This window comes from Oryzias latipes, chromosome 11 (assembly GCF_053564925.1).
Source record: "Oryzias latipes strain Hd-rR chromosome 11, Olatipes_Hd-rR_3.1".
NCBI lineage: Eukaryota > Metazoa > Chordata > Actinopteri > Beloniformes > Adrianichthyidae > Oryzias > Oryzias latipes.
This window is the reverse complement of record NC_136247.1, coordinates 24,947,995-24,971,965: the sequence shown is the minus strand read 5'-3', so window position 1 is coordinate 24,971,965 and position 23,971 is coordinate 24,947,995. Positions and strand designations below refer to the sequence as shown.

Below are 23,971 nucleotides of genomic sequence, written 5' to 3'. Positions count from 1 at the left end.
TTGGATCAAAATGTTTTAAGCATCTTTGGTTAAAACATTTTGGTGTTAGAATTAGGACTTAGGACATAAAGAAAATGTGTTTTAAGGAGTTAAAGTGATTTGGACTGAAATATTGTAATATTAATAATAATCAATTTTATTTAAAGCGCCTTTTATGAAACCCAAGGACACTGTACAAACAAAGGTTAAAAATAAACATTAAAAGCACTATAAATAGAAAAGAATATGGTGCCCTTATTTTGAAATTTGATTCGCTATTCAAAATGCTTGATAATGTTTTGATAATTTGGTTTAATCAAAAAGAAAAAAAAATATTTTCTGTCAGGAAAACAATTTTGATTCATATTCAAATATTTTGCTAACTATTTTAATTATATGTAAAAAAAACTAATAGACTAACATTTTGACATTTTGCAGAGATTAGACAGAAAATCTGCATTTCATAAATGTAGAAACCTTGTGTTGGCTAACAATAAAAAATACCAGATGTATATTGAGCTGCATGTAAATCTTTAAATGTTTGTGCCTGTCATGAAAAATGTTTTCAAAATAAAGTGCATCATGAACGGTAAAAGGCTCAGACTTTGCTCACTTTGTGTCCAAAGTAAGCTTTAAAAAGACAAAAGAAAAAGGTTAATGTTCAAAATCAAGAGAAAAAAATAAAAGCCGGTTTTATTGTTGAATTTCAAAACCAAATTTTACAGCGACACCGATATAACATCCTGTATGATGGCGTGGAAGCAGGATCGCCAGACGGTCGACGTTCAGCTGGACTTTGGATTTCCTGCCCCTCTGAGAGATTCTCTAACACAAAATGTCTATAAACAACATTTTTAAATATTAAAAACAAAACAAAAAAGACAAGCAAAGTGACTTTGCCCTTTTGATGGGTGGGGTCTATAGCTAGTGGGAGGGGTCAGAACTCCTGGGCCATGTTGATTGGTCATGACACTGTAATTGGAAGCGCAAGAATCGAACTCGTGGCGTGATGTGGAAGTCAGCAGGTATCCTCCAGCTCCACATTTTCTGCACCTGAGACACAAAGAACCTTCAGTTTGTACTTTTAAGCAGATTCAGATTAAATCAGAATTTATTTATTTCATTTTTTTCATTTTTCATTATTTTTTATTTATTTCACAGAATGAATAAAGACTCTGGAATAAAGCCAGAAATTAAGATCAAAAGATCAAATCCAGAGATGGACAGGACTTTTTATGCACCAACATCAGCCATAAATTTGAAACTTACTATTTATTACTTAATATTTCAATCATGAAGGGATTTAAAAATATGAATTGTATGCAACTAATGGATAAAAGACTTTCTTAGCGTTTTTTCTGTTGTTTTTCTATCAAGGCAAAGAAAGCAAACCAGAGAAAACAGGAAGACACATTTGTGGGAAAACATCATTTGATTGCATAAAAGCAAAGTTGAAGAAACTCAAATATGGGACAATCCACATTAAAAGAGAGGAAACTGTAACATTTTAAAATAAAGAGTTACAAACCTTCAGGACCCTGACCAGACGGGTTGTACTGTTCAGTGACGGAACCTGCAGAGGACAAGCAGAACCAAGAAAAGAGAAATAACAAGCTTTCAGCACCTGATCTCAGGTCAAACAAGTCTGGATTCAGACTTTATTACAGACCCACTCAGATGAAAATGGGGTTTTTGGTGTTTTTAACACATTTTTGTGGCATTTTTGATGATGGAGGACCTTTATAAAGAAATATAAGATTAAAATTTCTGAGAATTTCTTTATTCAAATTGTTGTGATGAAAAAATGCACTTTGAATACTGTAGCTAAACTGTACGACGGGATAGCTCCAATATTGCTCGCCATTTTTGTTGCACTGGTAATATTTGGCGGCGGCTTTCATTCGTCAGTAAGGAATAGATGGCGCCATCACAAAATCTAGTGACAACTGGGCATCTACAAGGCAGTGGTAGTCAGCAGCAGCTCTGACTGGACGATATGTTAATGTCTCTGGACGGCGGCTGTCCAGTAACCCAGGGGTTTATACAGTAGGGGTGTGCATTGGCAAGAGTCTGACGATATTAAACGTTTCTCGATAAGCCTTTCATGATACGATATGTATCGCGATATTGTCATCTGGAGCCAATCTGGCAGCAGCATGGCACAGAGTTTGTGTTCAGTACCCATCCCAAAACACGAGTCAGGCACCGAAGGATATTCAAATAAAACCAAGTAAATATCGTCTTGACAGCAATTTTAACCCTTATGCTATCCTAGGCACTTTAACATTGGGATTTGGGTCATCTAGACCCACTAGACAGTTCTCTGAACCTTTTTTCTTCGATGATTTGTGAACCTCACTGGTGTCCATGGATTACATGAACTCTTTCCACCTTTATCCACCTTTGTCATGGTAGGGAGAACACGTCATCATCTAAGATAGCACAAGGGTTAAATAAGCATATTTAAGTATTATAAAATGAAATATTGCAATAAGTCCCCTAATTAATCTTTTCCTACACCCCAATTAACAGTTAAAAGTGCGGCATACTTTTTTTTTTCTTTGTTTTTTTAACTTGTCCTGTCCAACAACTAAGCCATTAGATGAGGCTGAAGGCCTTTTGTGTTGGACAGGTTTTACTGTTACAATAAGGGGTTTTGTACCTGGTAGCCAGGGTGTATATTTACATAAGCCCCTCTTTGTTTGTTTTATTATTTTTATTTATTTATTACATTTTGTGCTTTTATACATATATATATATATATATATATATATATATATATGTATTTTTTTCCCTCTTTTTCTCTTCTCTTTTTTTGTTTTGTTTTTAAAGTGGGCCATTCTGCCTGTCAGTGGACTGCCACTGCATAACCTCTAGAAAACAACGGGTTGTTCAGATTTTGACTAAAAACTGTATTATAATCAAAAGACCACTGGGAACGTTTTGAAAATGAATAAAAAGAAGATCAAAACCAGAAACCAAATATCATGACTTTTTTGGAGAATTCAAAGACCCCCAAACAATAATTTCACAAAGTGGGATTCAACTGGGCCTATATTGGTTCAATTGTCTTTCAGATTTGTCAAACTATTTTACTGAAGATATTTTAGATTTCTGAGCTGGTTTAAATTTAAAAACGACTTTTGTCTTCATGAACTCCCCCGTTGTAAAATCAGTTCCATGCATAATGTGAACAAATGTAAAACTTACCAGCCATCTGTGTGTGATCCGTGACAACCGGATGACCTGCACACAAAGACACACGCTGAAACCAAAACCTTCCTCCGTGTTGTTCCTCACAGAGAAACAAAGATGGACGGACTCCTGCACTGGTCCTCTGAGAAGAACTTACTGGAGTCAAAAGGAGTTCCTGTTGGATCTGCTGCAAGTACAAGCAAAGACAAAACAAGTCTGACCTTTGACCTGTGAGGGGGGGGGGGGGGGGGGGTCTGTGTCAGGTGTTCAGGAGAGTGAGTCTCACCTGTGCTCCTTCCTATGAAGTCTGCTGTTACTGTGATAAAGTCTGTGTGGGAGTAAATACCTGAAACTGACACAGTGAACAGAGTATTAGACAGGTGAACAGGCGAGGCTCACCTGGACTGTGCAGACAGTTAGACATACCTCCGCTCAGAGTGTGTGCGACTCCCACTGCAGATTCTGTGTGGAGGGCGCCGAGCGACGATTCTGCAACGCCACGTGACAGGAAGTAAAAAAAACAAACCCCACGGCTATATGTGGCGTCATGGCAACCGTCGCTACCTGTGGCTGTGACATCACGGGCCGGTTCCATCGTTGAAGCTGGATCTAGTCAGAGCAGACGGTCTGTTTCACATCCAGACGTTTGATCCATACGTCTCTCCTGACTCAACTTACCTGGTGAGTGAAGACGGGTCACTGACTCTGCGGCGCCGCCTAAGACAGGAATCGCCATCATTATCCATCTTTTCTTTGTTCTGTTTCATATTTATCACACCATTTATAATGGTTATTTCTTTTATGACTGGTTTAAACCATTGACTGTATATGAGACCTGGACTGATTGACCCCTCCTCCCTGGCATTCAAACAGGAAGTACCCGCTGGTACGTATTTGTGTATGTTTTTTTTATCTGTATTTGATGTTTTGTATATTGAGTGTTTGTGCAGGGGGGTGAAAGTACTTTTCTATGTGTGTAGGTTCTGTTCTTTTTTTAGGTGACCTGGATTGCTGCACTGAGGCCTTGTGGCCGCCCAGGATTGGAGGATGAGTGACTGGTGCTAGTGCTCAGGATTGGAGGGAGGAAGATTGATGGCTGAACGTGATTGGAGGATGGGACTTTAAAAACCTGGCATCTCTTTGGTCTTGGGCTGGAGTTTCTGTCGCCCCCCCTTCTTGGCAACTTGTATTAGGATTTTTGTTGTGTTTGTAGAGCAGTAGGGGTGAACTGCCATTTTTGTTTGACTGTTTTCTCCTGTTTTGGTTGGGGGTCAGGGAGACAGGTCAGACTCTGTCATTTCTTTTTACTTTGGTTTCTGGAAGGTCAGGTAGAGCATTTGACATTTGAGTTAGTTCTGTTTTGTTTATTATTTAGGCCTGTGTTCACCCTGACGTTTGATGCTCCTTTTTCTTTCCTTTTGTCACCTTTATATTTGGGACAATAAACCCTTATTTGTACAGAAATTGGTTTTGGCAGCTTTATTAAATTTGGTGGTTTTTGGGGGCTTACTTTTTGCATTTTGGGTCCTTTTCTTATTTTATTCTTCTTTATATTATGCCCCACACCCCTAGACATAGGGTGCCTAACAGGCTCCAAGAAGCCAAAATCACATAAACCTCTATAAAGCTATAAACAGCTATTATTACTCTGATTCCTATTAATCCTCCATCTTCCATGGCCAAAGCATCATTTGAAGATGTTTGTCAATTATTTTATCATTTTTTCAAGTGTGCAGATATAGACGGATGAGTAAATTCTTATACATTTATAAAGATTTATATTTTTAAACAGTTGGTACACGACTTTGGATTAAATGAACACCTGAGGACTTAAAGGTTCAAGGATGGTCTGGCGTCTGCAGGGTTGATGTGGAAGCCTAATTTCTGTCATTGGGAGGGATCCAACATGCATTTTAACTTTGTTTATATGAAATTGTAACCCGACAGTAACTCATATCTTCTTTTAGATGGCCACTACAGTCATCTCAGCGGTTCAGGATGAGGAGCATGAGTTCTAAGTTTAGTTCAGCGAGCATCATATCAGTTTACAGCCTCCAAACACTGGAGCCTCCAGGGTTTAATTTAACTTTAACCAACCCAGAAACATGAAACTTACTCAGCAGCTCTGCAGCGTTTCAGTTTGCTTTAAAGGCATTAAGTAAAAAAAAAAAAAAGCAAGAGCTCCACCTGTGAGATCTGTCTGCAGGCTCCCGAGGTCACTGGAGGTCGCCGCTCTGTCCGTCACCGCTGCAAGAAACAAAGATGTCAAACCTCAGAGTCTGTTCTGACCACAGGGGGAAGGTTCTGGAAACATCTCATTTACAGTGAGAGTAGGCAGAAAAAAGGAAATGCTAAACAGTTTTGGTCATAACAGTTCCAAAAAGGTGTTCTAGTTCATTTTGAGGTTAGTTCATCTAGTTCATCTAAAGGTGTTTCGGTGTAAACGCCATTTTCTCCCAATTTGTTGGTGGTATGAACTATAAGGATCACCAACAACTACAGTTGCAAATTAGTATTATTTCTATTATTACCTCTATCACGGTCTGTTTAGATCTCCATATATGTGCAATGTCCCTATCAAATAAGTAGATAAATAAAAAAAGAAACTCAGCTTTTACCTCCATTGTTGTCTGTCAGTAGAATCTGTCGTCCGTTTCCTGCACAACACGGAAACAAAGTCTAACGTTAAAGACAATGAGTAAAGAAAATGTCCTAAACGTTTATTCAGTCTAAAGCAGGAATTGCAGCTGCACCAATAAAAGCAAAAAAAAAAAAAGGAATAGTTTTACCATTATTATCTGCTGACTCAGCTTCTTCTGTGAGGACAAAAGCATCATTAGTGCAGTCAGGTGTGGAAATGCCAGCATAGAAAAAAAAGTAATACCATAGTGATAATTAAAACATCAAAGTGTGTGTTTTTTTAATTTTTAACTCAGTTTACCTGTCTGCTCTCTGAAAGCCCCGTTGTCCAGTGAGGAAGACAAGCCAGCTGCACAGGATGAGGAACAGACTTCAGTTTGCAGGTAACACTCAAAAGGTTCTGATTCTATTGAGGAGTTTTTTTTTCCTTCACCAGCAGAGAGGGAGGAGCCAGAAGCAGGTCTCAACAGGGAGTGGTCCGGTCCTGAAACGAAGGAGAAACCATCTGGACCTAACCGATCATTCGACAACGTTTGTTGATCAGGTCCTGAACCCGGTGAGGAGCCGCCTGGTCCCGGTTGGTCAACGGGCAGGGTGTGACCAGGACCTGAACTCAGAGAGGCGGAGCCAGGTCCTGATGGGTCAGCGCCGATGGCGCAGTTGAGGAAAAGAAAGGCAGAACAAACGTGACTCCTCTGGAATCAAAGCTCAGGTGCTGACACTGAAGGGGGCGGGGCCAGTACCTGCAGGTGGGTCCAGGATGTTTTTGTCTCCAAATGGAGCTTCTGTTACACCTGAACTGATCCCTGAAGGGAAACAAAGCTGTTCAATTAGACCTGAAGAGGTTTTATGCAAATTTATGCAAAAACGAGAAAACGACACACCTGTGGAGTCCAGGTGAGTGGGCGGGGTCTTCTGACCTGTTAGAGAAAAAGAGCATAAAAACTTAATAGCTGTTCTGCTTTAAAGCCCAACACAAAGGAAATCTGAGCAAACCTGGATCATGAGCACCTGTACTGAAATGATGGATCAAACCACCACCTGAAAGCAAAACAACAAAATCCCATTTCACTCATAAATACTCAAAAATTTCACTCATAAATAATTTGGTCCGAATAAACGAAAAGTGTTAAAAAAACATTAGCGGCTGTTATTTTAAGTAATAACTCTTTCATAATGAGTAATGATTACCCATAAGGCCTAGCAGATAGTCATGGCTGGATGGATCAATGATTCCTAAGTGTAAAATAAACCAGTCATGTCACCTTTAGGCTTGTGTTTTTATATTTTAAAGCATTTTATAGAGGAAATTCTCTTAAATATTGTAAAATTATTATATATATTTTCTAAAATTAATCACGTTAATTTAATAACATAGAGTTTTAATGGTAATAAAAGGTGCATCGCCACTGTATAATAACGATGAGAAAATTTAAGTTTTTATACCTACCAGTGTTCATTTCTCCAGCCGGAGACCCACCTGTGTGGCTCAGTTGTGAAACTCCACCTCCAAATGTTCCCAAGACCCCTGAAAAGTCAGCAGAACCTGTTCAAAAAAAGAAAAAGGAAAAAAAGAATCTGTGTTGGACCTGTTGGCCCCTCAAGAGGTCCGTTAGAGACAGACAGGAAATCAGAGGAAGGTCTACAGGAGTGGAGCCCCGTCAAAATAAAATACAGATGGAGACAAACTTTGGGGAAGAAAATAAGAAGGAAACAAAATATGCAAACAAAAAGACGAGTAAATGCAGATTTCAAAGCTGACCGATGCTCACCGGTCTGACTGTGGGCTCCAACCCCTTCTCCTCCTCCACCAACTCCTAGACCCCCTCCATTCAACAGCTTTTGTCCATTCACTTCACCATAAAAAGGATAAATAATTCAGATTACTCATTATGAACAGCTGCTCAGCTCATATAATAGTAACATTCGTTCTTTAAATATATCTACCATTAAACATGGAGTCGACTCGATCAGAGCCTGCAAGTCAAGAATAAGGGTTTTCTTTTAAACCTAGGATTTAAAACCAAACAGTTTTCATGCAGAAACGGTAGGAGATGTTTACCTAGATGAGTCTGACCTGCAGAAACATCTGAAAGATGAACTGCTGCAGCCCCAGAAGCTGAAGAACCTGCAGAATCCACAGAACCGGGAGATCCTGCAAAGCCAGGATGACCTGCAGATCCTGCTGAATCTACGGATCCTGCAGAACCTAGATGACCTGGAGATCCTGCAGACCCTGCTGGATCCACAGAGCCTGAAGATCCTGCAGAACCTAGATGACCTGGAGATCCTGCAGACCCTGCTGGATCCACAGAGCCTGAAGATCCTGCAGAACCTAGATGAACTGGAGATCCTGCAGACCCTGCTGGATCCACAGAGCCTGAAGATCCTGCAGAACCTAGATGACCTGGAGATCCTGCAGACCCTGCTGGATCCACAGAGCCTGAAGATCCTGCAGAACCTAGATGATCTGCAGAACCCGCAGATCCTGCTGAGCCAATAGAACCTGAAGATTCTACAGAACCTGGATAACCTGCAGAACCAACCGGACCAGTGGATCCTGCAGAACTTGCAGAACCTGACAGGAAAACAGGAAGAAAGTATTTAACAAACATGTTTTTTTAAATCATTTAACACGAAAAACAATAATAATAATAATAATAATAATAATGGATTGGATTTATCTGCGCTTTTCAAGACACCCAAAGTGCTTACATTGTGTCCATTATTCATTCACTCCTCATTCATACTTGGTGATGGTAAGCTACGGTTGTAGCCACAGCTGCCCTGGGGCAGACTGACAGAGGCGTGGCTGCCATTTCGCGCCTACGGCCCCTCTGACCATCACCGGGATCTACACAGTTTTCTTTCAACGTTCAACTGTGCAGCGATGCTACCAAAGATGGAAACTTTGTGAGAACGTGATGTCTGACGTGGGCTGACATTTACCTGAGGAGCTGCTCGGACCTCCAGCTGCTGGAATCAGAAACAGGTAAGTGCACATGACAGATGGTTTCAACGATCTACATGTCAAAGCGCTTAAACGCGTTTAAGGCCTGGATCACAAAGCAGGATACAGCTGAAGCTTTTGACGTTTAAACAGGGATTGACTCTGGATGGTAGCCATGTTACAGGTAACACATTCTCAATGGCCCGGAAACTTTAAGAGGAAGTTTTGGCTTTAATTCCTCCAAGGTCAAATGTGTGCATTATTAGATAGGCGTTTCTTTGATTGGGGGGAGGCTGGACCCCAATCATCGACTATATTGGAGCGAGTAAGTGTGACGTCACTCATAGAAAGCGCATGTCTGTGTGGGTAATACTCGACTTCGTTCAATTCATTTTGTGCGTAACTGTGTGATGAGAGCCGAGTGTACAAGTTAATACACAATTGCGTGCTTACACAAAATGCATTGTGTGAGTTACAAATCAGGAATTACGCACACACAAATCCGGCGAGACTTTTTTCCTTCCATAAAAATAGTTTACTTCCCACTTCGATGAAATAAAAATCAGTTTAGTCGCCGTTTTCTCACAACACGGGCTCCGTTGGTGCCAGATGTGTTCATTAAGCAGTGATTTGGGAGTCAATGTTTCTATGGCAACCACTCCCACTAGTCAGGATTAAGCTTGTTGGAAGGTCACACTCGTATAATTTGAAAGTGAGCCACACCAAATCTGTCAGGTGTTTTTAGCTTGAGGGCCAGCAGGCTCCGCCTACTTTTATTAAGGCATCTGATTGGCCAGTTTTTGACTTGAATAAGAAAACATCATGAAGAAGTTAAAAAAAGGTATCAGAGCACGAATGGTTCTTCTGGCGTCTATGGGATTGAAGTCTATGGGATTTTAGCTTCTTGGAGCCACTTCCTGTTTGGAATGCCAGTTGGGGGGGGGGGGGGGGGGGTGTCACTCATTTAATGGACGCAACAAAACTGTCGCTTGACTTTTTGTCGCCCATACTCCTAACACTGGAGTCGGATGATAGAAACTTAATGTAAAATGGCCACGCCCCTTCCCTCGCCATTTTTGTTGCTATGTGTGACGTTATAAATAATCCATCCAGTCATTAGTGTCTGATGACGCAACTTTGTTGAGTTTTTGAGTCCCAGATCAGGATGTTTCTACTTAGGAAAGCTTTTTGTCTGACGGTCCATTCAGAGTTGGATATTTTCATCTGTCTGTGTTTGGGTTTTAAGTTTTATTTTGTAAAAAATATATGATATATTGTAATGATAATGAAATATAACTAACGTAAATGTGCAGCAAAATATAAAAGACAATTATTTTCACTTTGATGTCTTGTTTTTTTTGGATTGCTTTAAGGAGGATTTTATTTAAGAAAAGATTTATTTTTCTGTGCCGGACCGTTGAAAAGGCCATATTTGGTGCTTCTTGATAATAAAAAGGCAAATGTTGATGCTGCAAGAGCCAATGGATGAAATGTACCTGCTGAGTTGACAGAGAAAGCAGCTCCGTGAAGACCTGGGAAAACAAATGACAAAAGTAGGTAGTAAAAAGTAGAATAAAAGTCAAAATAAAGTATAAATATTGATAAAAAAACAATAAAAATTTATATTTTAGGCTATACAAGACTTAAAAACAAAAATGTCGATATTTTGTTGTAATTTAGCTGGCGTACTTGGAGAAAATGTACATCCTACTTTTTTCGGTGACTTTGCATTTAAAATAACAAGAATGTAAACGATAATGAGGATTTTATAGCTAATTTTTATTAATAGTACTTTAGTACTTTAGTATCCAATAAAAACAGTTTGTAGTATATTTACCAACACAAGAGTTAATATAAAAAGTATTTGATTTTTTTCAAACAAAAATCAAAACAAGCACCAAAAACTCTGAAAAATAGACCTTAATATTAATATATTACAGAGATTTGGCAAACTGAGAAAGTATGAGACCACATTTAGACATTTCTTTACTGATAAATATGACATATACATTTAAAATATAGGTAAAGTTATATGTAAACAGGAAATTTAACTCTGAAGGTTTATTTAAGTCTTAAGTCTTAAATCTAAATGTAAACATCAGATAAAAATGTTAAATATAAATCTAAATATTAATTGTAAATATCTAAAAGGTTGAAGCTTAATGTTTAGGATTTAGATATACGTTTAGACCTAACATTTACATTTATTATTTACATTTGACACTTGGATTTAACATTAAATTAACATTATTCTTTATTATTTAAATGTATGTTTTTTTAAGCAGCCTACATATTTATTATTGTTGTACATTTAATTTTAATTGTACTTTAAGAGAGATCTCATCTGAATGGGACTTTCTGGTAAAATAAAGGTTAAATCAAAATTAATAATAAAATAAAATAAAAATAGTAAATTGTGCACATATGGAAAGAAATTTCTAAATGTGGTAAAATGTTTAAGTCATTTTGATTGATTTTACATTTGGCGCCTCATAAACCAGAAACCGTCAAACTTTCATCAAAATCAGACAGAAAATCAACAACAAAAACCTCTGAAACGTTCTTCAATCTGCTTCACAGCATCACCTTAACCCTGCAGTTTTTCTGTTACCTGCAGAACTTCCTGCTACTCCGTCATTTGGTCCCATTCCCGCTGATGGACCACCGGAAACTGTCAACAGATCCAGAACCACACCGTTTGTTAAAACAACAAAAACGCTTTTAGTTTGTCACAAATTTAAACAAAATGTTCATTTTGATTCAAAAACCGGTGGGAGAAATCCAGAAAATCAGCTGCTACTCTGAACTCAAAATGTAAAGACCTTTCAGATTTATTTATTTTTAAAAGGGGTTTGACTTTCACAGGTGGGGCTGTGGCCCTAAACGCCGACCTGCTGCCACAATGCCAGACTTGTGTCTCCTTGCGTTTCTGGCCCAGAAAGTACAGGATGTGGACTAGACCGAATCGGGTTAGTCCTGGTTAGAATGCCGGCCAGTTAATCTGGATTAAACAGGAGACTGAACAGGAACAAACAGACTTTTTAGGAGCCCAAAAACCTGATCGGGGATGACTCACCTGAACCTCCGGCGGCTGCTACGGACGTGATGGTCTGCTGAGTGCCAAGATTACCTGCTGAAGGGGAGAAGGACGGGTTGGTTGGGGGAGGACAGAGGATCAAGTGTTCAACGTGAATAAAGAAAGCATCTGTTTCCATAGCGTTATTTGAAAAAAAAAAAACAAATCATCACTTAAATCCAATTTACTCAATAAGATGAACAAGAATGTTTATGAAAATAAAGAGATTCCACTTCAATAATTGGGTTATATTTTATTAGCAAAGCAAATACCGTTGGATCAACTTTAAAGATGCATTTTCCGGGGTTTAAATTAAATTTAACATGAATTTATGCAGGTTTATAGGGCAAAGTTATAGAGTGTTCTGGCCTCTCACCCTTAATCTTATGCTGACTCTGGGAGTCATCATCATCTGAAAAGAAAGAAACATCCAACATTTATTTGTCTAATTAAAAAAGTTTTAGTTTGACTTTAATACGTGAGAAAACCGATGTGTGTGTGTAATATTTAAAAGTCTTTATCATGAGTAGTTTATGCTGCTTTTATCACTATTATCTGTTGGTTTTGTTGATTTAATTCAGATTTGTGTCCTTTTTTATCCTTAATAGATCATTTTGCATTAAACAAGTTTCATTTTTTGCTATTTACTCTAATTTTTACAAAACACAGTTTGCAAAAACATGATCTTCTACTTTTTTCCTTCATTGGTGCTAAAATAAAATCTGTTTTTTTAACATTTAATATTGAAAACCATTAAAATGTAAAATAACTATTAGTAAAATCAGTTAAAATCTGTTTTGCATCTTAGCTGCTACTCAAACTTTTAAGGGTTTTGTTATTTTCAAAATTTTCCCCGGACAACAGATATATTGTACATTTTGAGGAATAAGTGTTTTTTTCTCATTGTTTCAGTCCAATAAATTTGAAAAACTGATATTATTTCAAGTTAATCTGTACGATTTGGTGTAGGTCAGAAGGTTAGAACAGGGATTTGATGAAGAAGTGTGTTAAAAACTAAACAACAGATTTCACCAGTTTTTGACATTGCAAACCAAAAAAGAGATCAGTGTTTCCAGGATTGTTATCATATGTGGTTTTCACATTAAAAGACCCACTTCATTCAGGCTGACAAAGCATGACTCAGCATTTTGAAGATGTTTTTTTCCCCCAGCATTTATTACAACATTTAAATAAATGTATGTAAAATAACTTTTTGGTAAATTTTGGTTAAAGTTAGGCAGTTTTTTTTCAATGTTTTTGTTTTGTTTAGATCAGACATTGTGTCTTAATACCAGCACTGTTGAAGTTTGAAATCAACCTTATGTCAAAAATCACAATAGAAATTATAAAAAAAAACTAAACATAAAACAATATTTCTATGTGTTTTAATTTCCTTCTTCTTTCTTTCATCCAGTTTATTGCATAAATGTACAGAGCGATTAACGATAGGACTTCTGGTCCTAACTTCCTAGACTATCAATGTTTATATAAATCCTTAATAAAACAATACATGCACACGTTTTTCAGTTTTAGCTTGACATTTACTTTGAAAAACCAGAAGCAAAAAACAGGAAGTGATGAAGCTTGAAGGAATTTTTCAACTTATGTTCAGATTTTTATGTTTTAATTTATGTTGTTTTATGACTATTTATTATTTTAACTGGTTTCTATTTGTCTTTTTTGTCAATGAGTTTTGGTGTTACGCACATTGAAAAAAGAGGGCATCTAAATAAAGTGTTTGACTGATGAAATACCAAAGATAAAAAAAAAAAAACCTAAACTGGACTTGAGTTTAAAAATGTTGTTTTTATATGACCTGTTATTATCAGATTAATGCAACCTTACAGTCAAGACACAAAGTATTGTATTAAAGTTATGTAAATAAAACATATAGCACAAATAAAAATATACTAGATTAAAATTATCTTAAGAATGTAATTTAAAAAATAAAATAATAAAAAAGTAAGTGCAGGCAAAGCAACAGACATGACAAAAAAGTAGGTTTTGGATTTGTGCAAACCTACTGAAGATGAGCAAGAGTCCAAACGTCTAAAGTCTAGACAAACCGCTGGCTTAATACCCAACAATTTACTAATAATCACAGAATCTTAAAAACCAAATGTTATCAATATTAGCAGCTGTGAATTACGTCATGATTTGCCATCATATCAATCAGTGAGATTACCCATGATTCCCTCTGCTGCCAGTGCATCCTTAGACTACGATCACACAATTATATATAATTGAAGCATTTAAAATTTAGAAATTATTTTACAATTAAAGGGATTTAATTCAAGCAAACTTTTATCGCTTAAGGATTATGGATACTTTCCCAAATGTTTAATTGACTGGATTAGGAAGCTTTTCCTATGTTTTTTAAGCTTTAGAATCCATGCATCTAAACATAAAAACACAAAGAAGTGAAGACTAAAATACAGAAAAATAACTCAAAAATACTGTTTTTGAGTGTTATTTAGGCTGAAAGGATGATAAAGGAGTTTGAGTTTTCAACAGAAATGCCACCATAGCTCCACTAGGGGGTGCTGTGGTCAACGTTAGTCAAATAAATCTTTTGTTGAGGAGTCTTAAAGTGCATCTGAAGAACATTTTTCCTCTGGCCTACCCTCCTCCTCCTCAGACAGCTCCCCCTCCACCTCCTCTGTGGCCTCTAGTTCAGCTTCTTCTCGCTCCTTCTCTGAAAAACACAACAGAAACTCTAATGTCCGCAAATTCCGACGCAACACCACAGGTAGGAGACAAAAAAAAAAAAGTAAAAGTTTTACCCTCAACAGGAGCCAAAGAGACTGTGGTTGCCAGGAAAATGGCCAATGACACGATCAGAAGGTTCCTTCTGTAAACACATGTCACTATAAACACCTGATTCTGCCGTTAGAAACACAACAAATTAAGCTGGGTTCTTACTGGAAAACCTGCAGTGAGTGAGCAAAAATAAATGTAAAGGTGAGTCGTAGTGTCAGGAAATGTGATTATTAGTACGATGGAAGCGGCAGAGAACAGTTTTAATGGTCATTGCTGTAACCTAGTTTGAGGATTTTAACAATTTAATTTAATTTTTAGTAATTTACTGACTGTCTGTGTTATTGCTGTTTCATCCTGTAATGTCTTTTATTTCTCTTTCTTAGTAGGTCTTGCCTTTTGCCAGGCCACAGTGGAAAATACGATTTTCTTTGTCTTGCATGGATTAATTAAGGGGAAATAAAATGAATGACAATAACACACACTGAAAGGCTTTTTTGGACATTGCTGCAGTCATGCTATGATAGAAAAAGACTATGGTGCAAGTATTTGCACATTAAACATCATTAAAAAAATAAGCATGCATGCACTAATATTTAAAAAGGTATATTGCTAACCAACAGTATCTGGAGCATCACGTTACTATGGCGATCAGTTGTACCCAAAGCATCACTAGAAAGAAGGCTTAGACTGACAGGAGTTAGCGATATAATGAGCGGTACTCACGGTGGCAGCATGCTGCTGTCTGACAGTTTTTGTGTTGAACTAAAGAGATGCAGCTGAAAAGCTGTTGCTCCTCCTTCAAACACTCACCTTTATAGACATGGAAAGAGGGGCGGGGCTGCTCATGCTGCCTCCAAAAACTACAAATGCTACCCAAAACATGGTGCAACTCTATCTATGAAGCCCCCAAACGCACACACAAACATACTGATCATTTGTGTACTCAGTTTGTTTGTTGCTGTTTTGGCTTCTGCACACACTCCTGACCTGAGACAACAATCCCAGCATGCTCCTTGTGACAGGCGTGAGTGTACCTGGATGCAGATTAATAAACAATAGCCTATATTTGCATTATTTATTGTATACATTGCATTAATAATTGGGTTCTTCAGGGTTGGGGAGCCATCAATATTTAGCAGAAAAAAGGAGGTTTCTCAGAACTTTGTGAGGTGGCAGTGACATTTATTCCTGCAGCTAAAAGTTTGTGTGCATGTCTGACTTATACTTGGTTTTTATAACATCCCTGTGGAAAAAAATAAAAAATCTTTTTTGTTGGTAATCGAAATGAAAAAAAATACACCAAAAAATTTCAAATACAATATACAAAGATCTCCAAACCATCAAAGAAGGAACCTTAATAGCTGATGATAAATAATGTCAGAGAAACATAACTTTTTTCATTTATTGGTAGTTAAAGTTTTTTATTTATTTATTGGTAGTTAAATTATGTTCACATTTGCAGTGAAAATAATAATCTTAAATGTTTGTAAATGCATAAACTTCCTTTAATAACTTGATTGTTAAAACGTCACAATAGTTACATACATCAAGTTTGATCATGTTCGGCCAAATCCATTCATAAGGATTATTGGTTGTTGATCTTTTTTTAGCTAAACCTTAAAAGTACAAAAATTTTGTCATATATAAAAAAATAGAAAAAAAAAACAAATTTTTGCCATGTGTTTTTGCTTTTGGAGCAACTTTGTGCTTTTATTTTGAAGGAGGGTCTTGAAACCAAAGCTTGGAGTTTTTTTTTTTTTTAATTAAAAGCTGAATCTGATATAAAGCACGCTTTTAAATAACAAATCCATTGAGTTTTTTTTCCTTTTCTGTTCACCTTAAACGTAACTTTGCTTTCCTACATGCCTCGCGTTTTATAGTCTTTTCCCTTCTTGCTTCATTTGTGAACCAGTCTGCTGTCAACTCATTAATTGTCCCGGCCTGCTCACATGTCCTGCAACAGCATCAACCTCTGTGGCTGCAGTTCATCTGTTCTGACTTTGAACCAAACATTTTCCAAAACAGAAAAAACTTACTTTTAACCAGAACCTTTAAAAAAAATCTCCAATTGTAACCTGCCCTGAATTAATGCATATTTGTTTCTAAAAATTAGTCATTTCTCTTGAATCTTTAAACTTGTAGTAGCCTCTCCAAAACGCCCACAAATATAAACTTTGTTTGCTCAATTTTGGCTTTTTTGCATTTCTTTAGGGTTTATTGAACTTTTGTTAAACTGCTCAACAACCCCGACTCCTGTTTATGACTCCAAACGTAACTGTTGTTTGTCAGAATAAAAATAAATGCAAATTAGGAAGACAGGAAGAGGTTTCAAAATGCTTTTTCATTACTTAAATCTACATCCAACAATATATTACATCTAAACACAAAGTACATTTATTTTTAAAATCAAAATAGATTTCTTGTTTTGTCTTCTGTCTTTTGGACGGATATTTTATTTTGAAATGTTGTTCAGATTTTAGCTTGAAATGTTTCAAGAAACAAATCAATTTTTCATAAATATATTTTTTGGGCAGGTTTTTACATCTGTTCAGTCTTGAAGCTTCTTGTGTTTGTGTTTAAGTTTGTGTGTATTTTCTTTGTGAACTACAAACAACACAAATGTAAATCCCCTATTTTATGCCTAAAAAAAAAGAATCTTTCTGAGCTGAGCTTCACAAATGAAATAAAAAGTGTTCATTTGGTTTTAGAGATCAAACGTAATCCTAAATAACTGTGTATTTTTAGACTGTACAGAAATAAAAAAAGAAGATCCTTTTCTGCTAAAAGGTCATTTTTTGAAGGACGAACGTCCTGGAAGGAAAACTGTAATCAGAGTTGAGATAAAGTCGGGACGTTCAGTGCTAGCGGTCAGCCAGTGGAGGGCACAGCTAACCTGCTAATCAGGAGTCACCTTTGCACGCATGAAGACGGACCAACAACATGTAATATGACGTGCACACCGCACCCACAAACACAGAGGAGCATCATTAGCACCTTCGGCCTGTTTTCTATGATGCAGATTTATCGGAGTGTCACTGCAAACTGTACCGCAGTAAATTCATTCTTGCAGATAACTGTCCATATCACACCTCCACCTCCCACAGTTCTTTCTGCCACCCCATCCTCTTAAGGTGATCGGGTTTCATTTGTAATTAACTTTTGGTAAAACAAGACGTCCATTGTTCTGCTGAAAAACGAGCCTGTGAAAGTCAGAGGACCGGGACATTTGGTGTAACCGAGCAAAAAACGCCTGATTATTTCAGTCAGAATATGAAGCCTTTATTGTCATTGTACATAATACAACAAAATTACTGCAGCCTTGAGGGATGATACTATAAATTTAAATCAAAATATGTACAAGTAACCAAAAAAATACAAGTATAAAAATAAAATTAAACGGAGTACAATAAAGTAAAGCATAAATAAATATTGTGTGTACTCCTATTTCACAAAATAAAACTATTTTTTTTACATATTTATTGAACATAAAAGCAAAAATGGCATCTACAAGAATCAAAAGGAGTATATTGAAGTTCTGTGTTATTTTATTTAGTGGAATAATGAAAAAAAAAGAGAGTTTTTAGTTCACAAACTTCTCTAAATATCTCTTTGCCATTTTTTCAGCCCTGTTGGATGAGTGGATGACTCACAGGAAAGAAAGTTGACTGCAAAGTAAAAGAACCTTTAAGCTGAACTTTGCAGTAGATCAGGAGACAAACTTTCTTCTGATGGCGCAGAAACTCAGGAAGGTAATCCCCCAAATTCCTCAAACTTCCCAACGAAAGTCTTGAGGATGTGGTGAAAGTTGAGGTTATGTCTGAACTCATACTCTCCATCCAGTACGATGGATTATACGATGGATTATAACACAATTCAGACACATTACCTCGCTCAAATAGAAACCTTATAATTATGAACATTTTTCGAAAACTACGAATCCACTATTTTTTGATTGTAAAAACTTGGATTAATCATAAGAAATTAATTTACATACATTTTTTAGCAATGCATCGTGGTCTATATTCGCCAATGGACACTGGGGTTGTGTCCGAATTCCTTCACCCCTGACTACTTTAGTGCACTATACAACTATACACGGCGTTCGCCATTTTCTCGGGGTGTCCGAATCTACAATTCCAAAATCCATTGCCCAAGAAATTTCCCAGAAGTCTCTACAACAAACCAGTGCCCATCGATGCTTGCCAGATTGGCGAATATAGACCACAATTTCTTACTTATTTATGAATGCATTGTATTTCAAAGATGAAAACTTTGTTTGATTGCAATGCATTCATAAATAGTCTTTGTAAAATGTTCGTATTTATTAGGATTTCACTTCGTGAAATCTGTGACTTCATATTTGCAGTTTAAAGTTAGTGTATGGTGTCCAAATTGCTGTTTAAGTCCAGGGCACTAGATATTCGCGCACTTCAGCATTTTTTAGTAGTTAGAGAGTAGAGAGGGAATTTGGACATAGCCACGTTTCTTGCAGAAACTTCTGGGAAATTTGCTAAGCACTGGATTTTGGAATTGCAGGCTATGTCCAAATTCCTTCACACGTAGTGCCCTATATAGCTCGTTCGCCATTTTGTTCGACTGTCCGAATCTACTATTCCAAAACCGAGTGCTCTAAAAATTTCCCAGATGTCTCTTCTAAAAACGTGGCTATGTCTGAATTTGACTAAATTCCCTCCCTGATCCATAACTACCAATAAAATATTTAGTGTGGGACTATTTAGAGCACAGAGGCTCATTAGATTGGCATATGTAGACCACAATGTTTACACAATGTAAACAATAGTTTTTCCAAAAAATTTATATATATTTATTTTATTTTTAACAAATTTTTGGGTCATACGGAGTCCAAATGAGCAGCTGCTGAAGTTTGGGTTTATTTATGGCAAATATCAGACCCTAAGGGTCCTAGTTACCATATCATGTGGAAATATTCCAACGGCTGTAAAAAATATCGAAAAGTTTTATTTGTTTTTAGGAGGAACTACCAAAATAAAGAAAATGAAACTAGAGCTTCATATTTAGGTTACATCTGATAAAAACCCATGAAAAGGAAAATTGTTTCCTCTAAGAAGGAAGGGGTTCATGTTCTTCTTCTTTTGGACCATGCTGCAGGTTCCAGTGAAGGCCTCACGTTTCTGTTGTCCAGTAGAAATGAGGTGGTGTTGCACTACATAAACAACCAAACACTGATTCATTAAACTGATTTCATAAGAGGATTTCTGTCACTTTTATGTCATTTTCTTGCTTTGTTTTCTGTTCAGACTATTTTCAGTTTTTCTGGTTTCCTTGTTTTCACACCAGGTTTCCATTATCAATCACCTCAGCTGCTTTGTGTTTGTCAATCCTCTTCATTTTATTTAAGAACGTGGTTCTCAGCTACTCTTATTTGGAGGATCTTATGTGTTTTTATGATTCAATTTTTTTTCTGGTTTTCTTTTAAAAATGAATAAAAGTCATGGTCTAGGCAGTTTCCTAAGCTAATTTCTGCCATCAGGCTGGTTAGTGATGGAGAGATGAGGCTTCATGAAACATTACAGCCTTTCATCCAACTAGTTCACTCCAGTACAAAGCTTCTTAAAGCATCATTTTCTCTAGTAGAACATCTACTAGACGCTAAAATCAGTTGGAATGAAACTGAAGTGTGTAGCATTTTTCAGAAAGACTGAATAAAAATAGTCAGAAAAATGTATATAAAACATTTATATTGTAGTGATGGCGGTATATGCAAATGAAAAAGCCTCAAACAAAAGTGGATTATAGGGGATTATTTTGTCCATGCACCGCTGTAAAAAGGAGAAAATAGAACAGGAGTATGACTTGGAAGATGAACATGCTAGTGTTCAGTGTCGCTATGTGTACTGTATGTGTTTTATTTGGTTAGGCCATGTAGCCCAAGGTTTGACAGTAAGCGACTGCCGGTTTTATTGTTAGCTTCAGCTGACATGGAGACACCCAGTGTGCAGAGAGACCTCTAATGAAAGGAGAATGGAGTTCTGCAGCTTTACTCCAATATGCCGCTAAACACAGTTGAGGGTCTGACTCCAGAGCAGAGTCTACCCCAGTCAAACACAACTAGCAACAGGTACCAAGAGCCTGGAATGAAAACATCCAAGTGGAAACAAGTGACTGCTGAAGATTTGTCGCAGCTTTTTACTGTGGTCATTATTTTTATCATTAATAATCATGCAAACAATAATCTAAGGCGTGGGTTACAATAATTATTGGATAAATATAAAGTTGGCTTTTTTATTTGCAGATTCTTTTTTATTTGCATCATTCTTGTTTATTTGAAACATTTTTTATTTGCAGCAGCATTTCTTTTTATTTGTAGGGTTTCTTTAATTTGCATTTGTTTTTATCTGCGACATTTTTTCATTTGGATCATCATTTCTTTTTATCTGCAGCACATTTTTTTATTTGCAGCATTTCTTTTTTTGCATCATCCTTTCTTTTTATCTGCAGGGTTTCTTTAATTTGTATAATATTTTTTGCAACATTTTTTATTCACAGCAGCATTTCTTTTTATTTGTAGAATCTTTTTTAAATTTTCATCATTTCTTTTTATTTGTTGGGCTTCTTTCATTTGCATCATAATTTCTTTGTTTGCAGCATTTATTTTTTTGCAATATCATTTCTTTTTATTTGCAGCAGTGTTTTTGCAGAGTTTCTTTTTTTTTTGCGCAGTTACTTCTTTTGCTGCGATGAAGGGTCTCACCTACCGTACAATTGGTTCCAAAAACAAAGAATTGGAGAGAGTCAAGTTAAACAAAAATGATTATACATGAAACATCAGCAATGTGTTTCATCTTTTTTGTTGGCCTTGTAATTTCTAATTGCTAATCTTTTCGCATATAGCAGCATTCTGAGAAGTTCTAGGACTCTGTGAGCAAAACTCATATGAAGGTTCTGGTCAGCCTAATGATTGATGAACAAATTGTACTTTACTCCCAATAAAACATGTTAAAACACTGAATGAGTAGCTAGATTATTTTTGGAGGTTTTAAAGTTCAAAAAAGCAGTTTGCATGAAGGTGATGAACCAGATGAAAGTCATTCACATTTTGTTCTCCAATGAATAGGAGGCAGCTTCAGTTTCAGGAGGAAAAAGGGTGGTTTGTTTCAGGCATTTTGCTTCAGTTTCACCTCAGTGAACCTCCAGAGCTGCAGCTCTTTGTGTGTCTGTGTGCGTGGAGCTAAGAGGATGTATAGAAAGGAAGCTTTATTAAAGTGCTAGAGAGCTGTAACGTAAAAGCTGCCAACATTCCTTGGAACTACATCCATAAACAGCCCCTCTCCTGCTTTTGCTTTCCCCCGACTTTCTTCCATTGTTTCACCATAGTCCAGGTGACCATGCAGACAATGAACATAATGTTCAATGTGGCAAAAATGTGGTTTCAAATAACATAAGCCATTAGGGATAAACAAATATTTTAGCTGTAGAAGCGAAGGGAGGGAATGTTTTAAAGCCTCAATTTTTCTGATTTATAATTAAAATGAACATTTTTGTGAGAATTAAATAAAAAATAAAAAATAAAACAGGGTAACTTACTCCCACCTGGTGGACAATAACGCCTCATCAGATATACTCAAATAAAAATCACTTCTTTGGTCTGACATAATCTCTTAAAGGGCTAAACAAAATATTCAGGCAGGAAATCTGGATCCTGTTAAATTTAAACTAAATTCCAGTCATTTAAAGCAATTATTTTGATCTACGAGTTACATTAATCAATTTAAAAAGTAGCTTTTGAAGTACACATTACCTATTATGGACTCTTTCTAGGGAGAATCTGTCATAGTTGAATGACAGTTTTCTTAACAGAAAACGATAATGACATGGAAAATTCTGCAGAAACCAGAGGTTTTCTGGGTCTTTTGGAAGCAAGCACACGTTTGTTTCTGGGAATCAGGCTACAAAGTTTAAATCTGTGTGTTGCTGGAAGTCCGGTAACCAGAACCATGCTGGAGCCCGGCTGGACTGTGGGACCTGGTCCAAAAGTGGAATTAAGGGCTCTTATAGGTGTAGTAGTCACATCCAACTCGGTTCTGAATGACTGGATCCCACCTGGACCTTTGATCCCGATGTCTGACTGAAACCAAGAGCTGTGGGACAGTCAGGGCACAAGTATTAGATTGAATTTTTAGAAATGATTAATCCGGAGATACAGGTTGACTGGGCTTAAACCAATGTAGTGATAGATTGTCAACCTGTTGGAAGTGCATGTTTTGTTTTATAGTAGATGGAGGCTCAGATTTATGAGCAGCATGAAGTAGAAATAGAAACTATGTGATTGGGAATCTTAACTGATCTTGATTTCTTCCAAAAATATACTTTTTTTTGTCCGACCAGTCATTAAATCCAAATATTTTGGTGCACAAGTTTATTTTGTTTATTTAATTAAAAGAAAAAACAGGTGAATGTGAAATACTCTCCTCTCTATTCAGGTGTGCGAGTCTCAGGTGAACTTCTCACAGATATCACCTCTGTGGAAAAACTCACATGGGCAAAGGTTTACTTTACATCACCCTCAAACACAAAGGCATGCACATACTTATATGTCAGGGTCCACTGAGTTGACCTTTCCTATTAGAGTCAGGGAGGACTCCATTAACCAATCAGGAGGACTTTTGAAACAGACACCCTTTATGTAGCAGGAAGTGTCCACTTCCCACTTCTCCATCATGTGTGTGTGTGTGTGTGTGTGTGTGTACTTGTATTTTTGAGTTGTGAGGACTGACCTAAGAAAGCTCACCAAAGCTTTGAGGACATCTGGAGTCTTGAGGACATTTTCTTTGACTTCTGAACTTTATAATATTTAGTTTTGAATCAAGCAGAAGTGAAATAATTTTGCTGTATGGAAAACTCACAGGATCCTTGAAAGATAAGAACATAGGTGTGCGTGGGGGGCCACTTAACCTTTGTTGACCTAGCAGGCTAGTTTTCACTTATCAGCCTGCCGAAACTCCATCCCATTAATCCCAGGACTTATTCTTCCACACAATCAGCCTGTGGCAGCAGGTAACCTGACTCCTCCCACCCCAACACACCTGTAAACCAGCTTTAGGGAGTCTGCCCTGGCTGCCTGAAAATGACCGCAGGTCTCAGACTCATTCAGGTTCAGGTCAACAGTCAAATGAGGTAGAAAAAGCATTTGTTGACAAGAAAAAATGTTGATTTGCTGGCAAAAAAGGGTGAAAACAATGAAATAACAAAAATAAAAAAACATGATCAAATCTTAGATTAGGTTTCAAACAACTGGAAAAATTAAAAAGTGTGTTTCACATCAACTGGCAAGCTACAGGACTGCATAACAGCTTAAACAAAATCAACATTTTTCAGGTGTGTCTTCTGAG

The 23,971-nt window shown here is 37.0% G+C and overlaps 1 protein-coding gene across 24 annotated transcripts; it reads right to left on the bottom strand.

Annotated features, from left to right (window-relative positions):
- Positions 1–646: 646 nt before the first annotated feature.
- On the bottom strand, positions 647–15,397 carry si:ch211-80h18.1 (uncharacterized). 24 transcript variants are annotated; one of them, XM_023959592.2, is made up of 29 exons: positions 15,324–15,397; positions 14,624–14,691; positions 14,464–14,535; positions 12,217–12,252; positions 11,841–11,897; positions 11,376–11,435; positions 10,261–10,296; positions 8,764–8,790; positions 7,877–8,392; positions 7,762–7,791; positions 7,587–7,667; positions 7,265–7,360; positions 7,006–7,050; positions 6,811–6,855; positions 6,699–6,734; positions 6,558–6,620; positions 6,248–6,448; positions 6,116–6,163; positions 5,964–5,990; positions 5,793–5,831; positions 5,362–5,421; positions 3,853–3,891; positions 3,739–3,783; positions 3,601–3,663; positions 3,461–3,526; positions 3,332–3,361; positions 3,190–3,225; positions 1,508–1,552; positions 647–1,032 (listed from the first exon to the last, which is right to left on the bottom strand). In XM_023959592.2, the coding sequence occupies exons 1-29, from the start codon at positions 15,332–15,334 to the stop codon at positions 998–1,000; spliced, it is 2,013 nt and encodes a 670-aa protein (XP_023815360.1). In that variant the 5' UTR covers positions 15,335–15,397; the 3' UTR covers positions 647–997. The 24 variants fall into 24 exon arrangements, with proteins under 24 accessions (XP_023815360.1, XP_023815361.1, XP_078811553.1 ...); XM_023959593.2 differs by having other exon boundaries at positions 8,764–8,787; XM_078955427.1 differs by having other exon boundaries at positions 11,376–11,448; positions 11,842–11,897.
- Between the last annotated feature and the right edge of the window lie 8,574 nt (positions 15,398–23,971).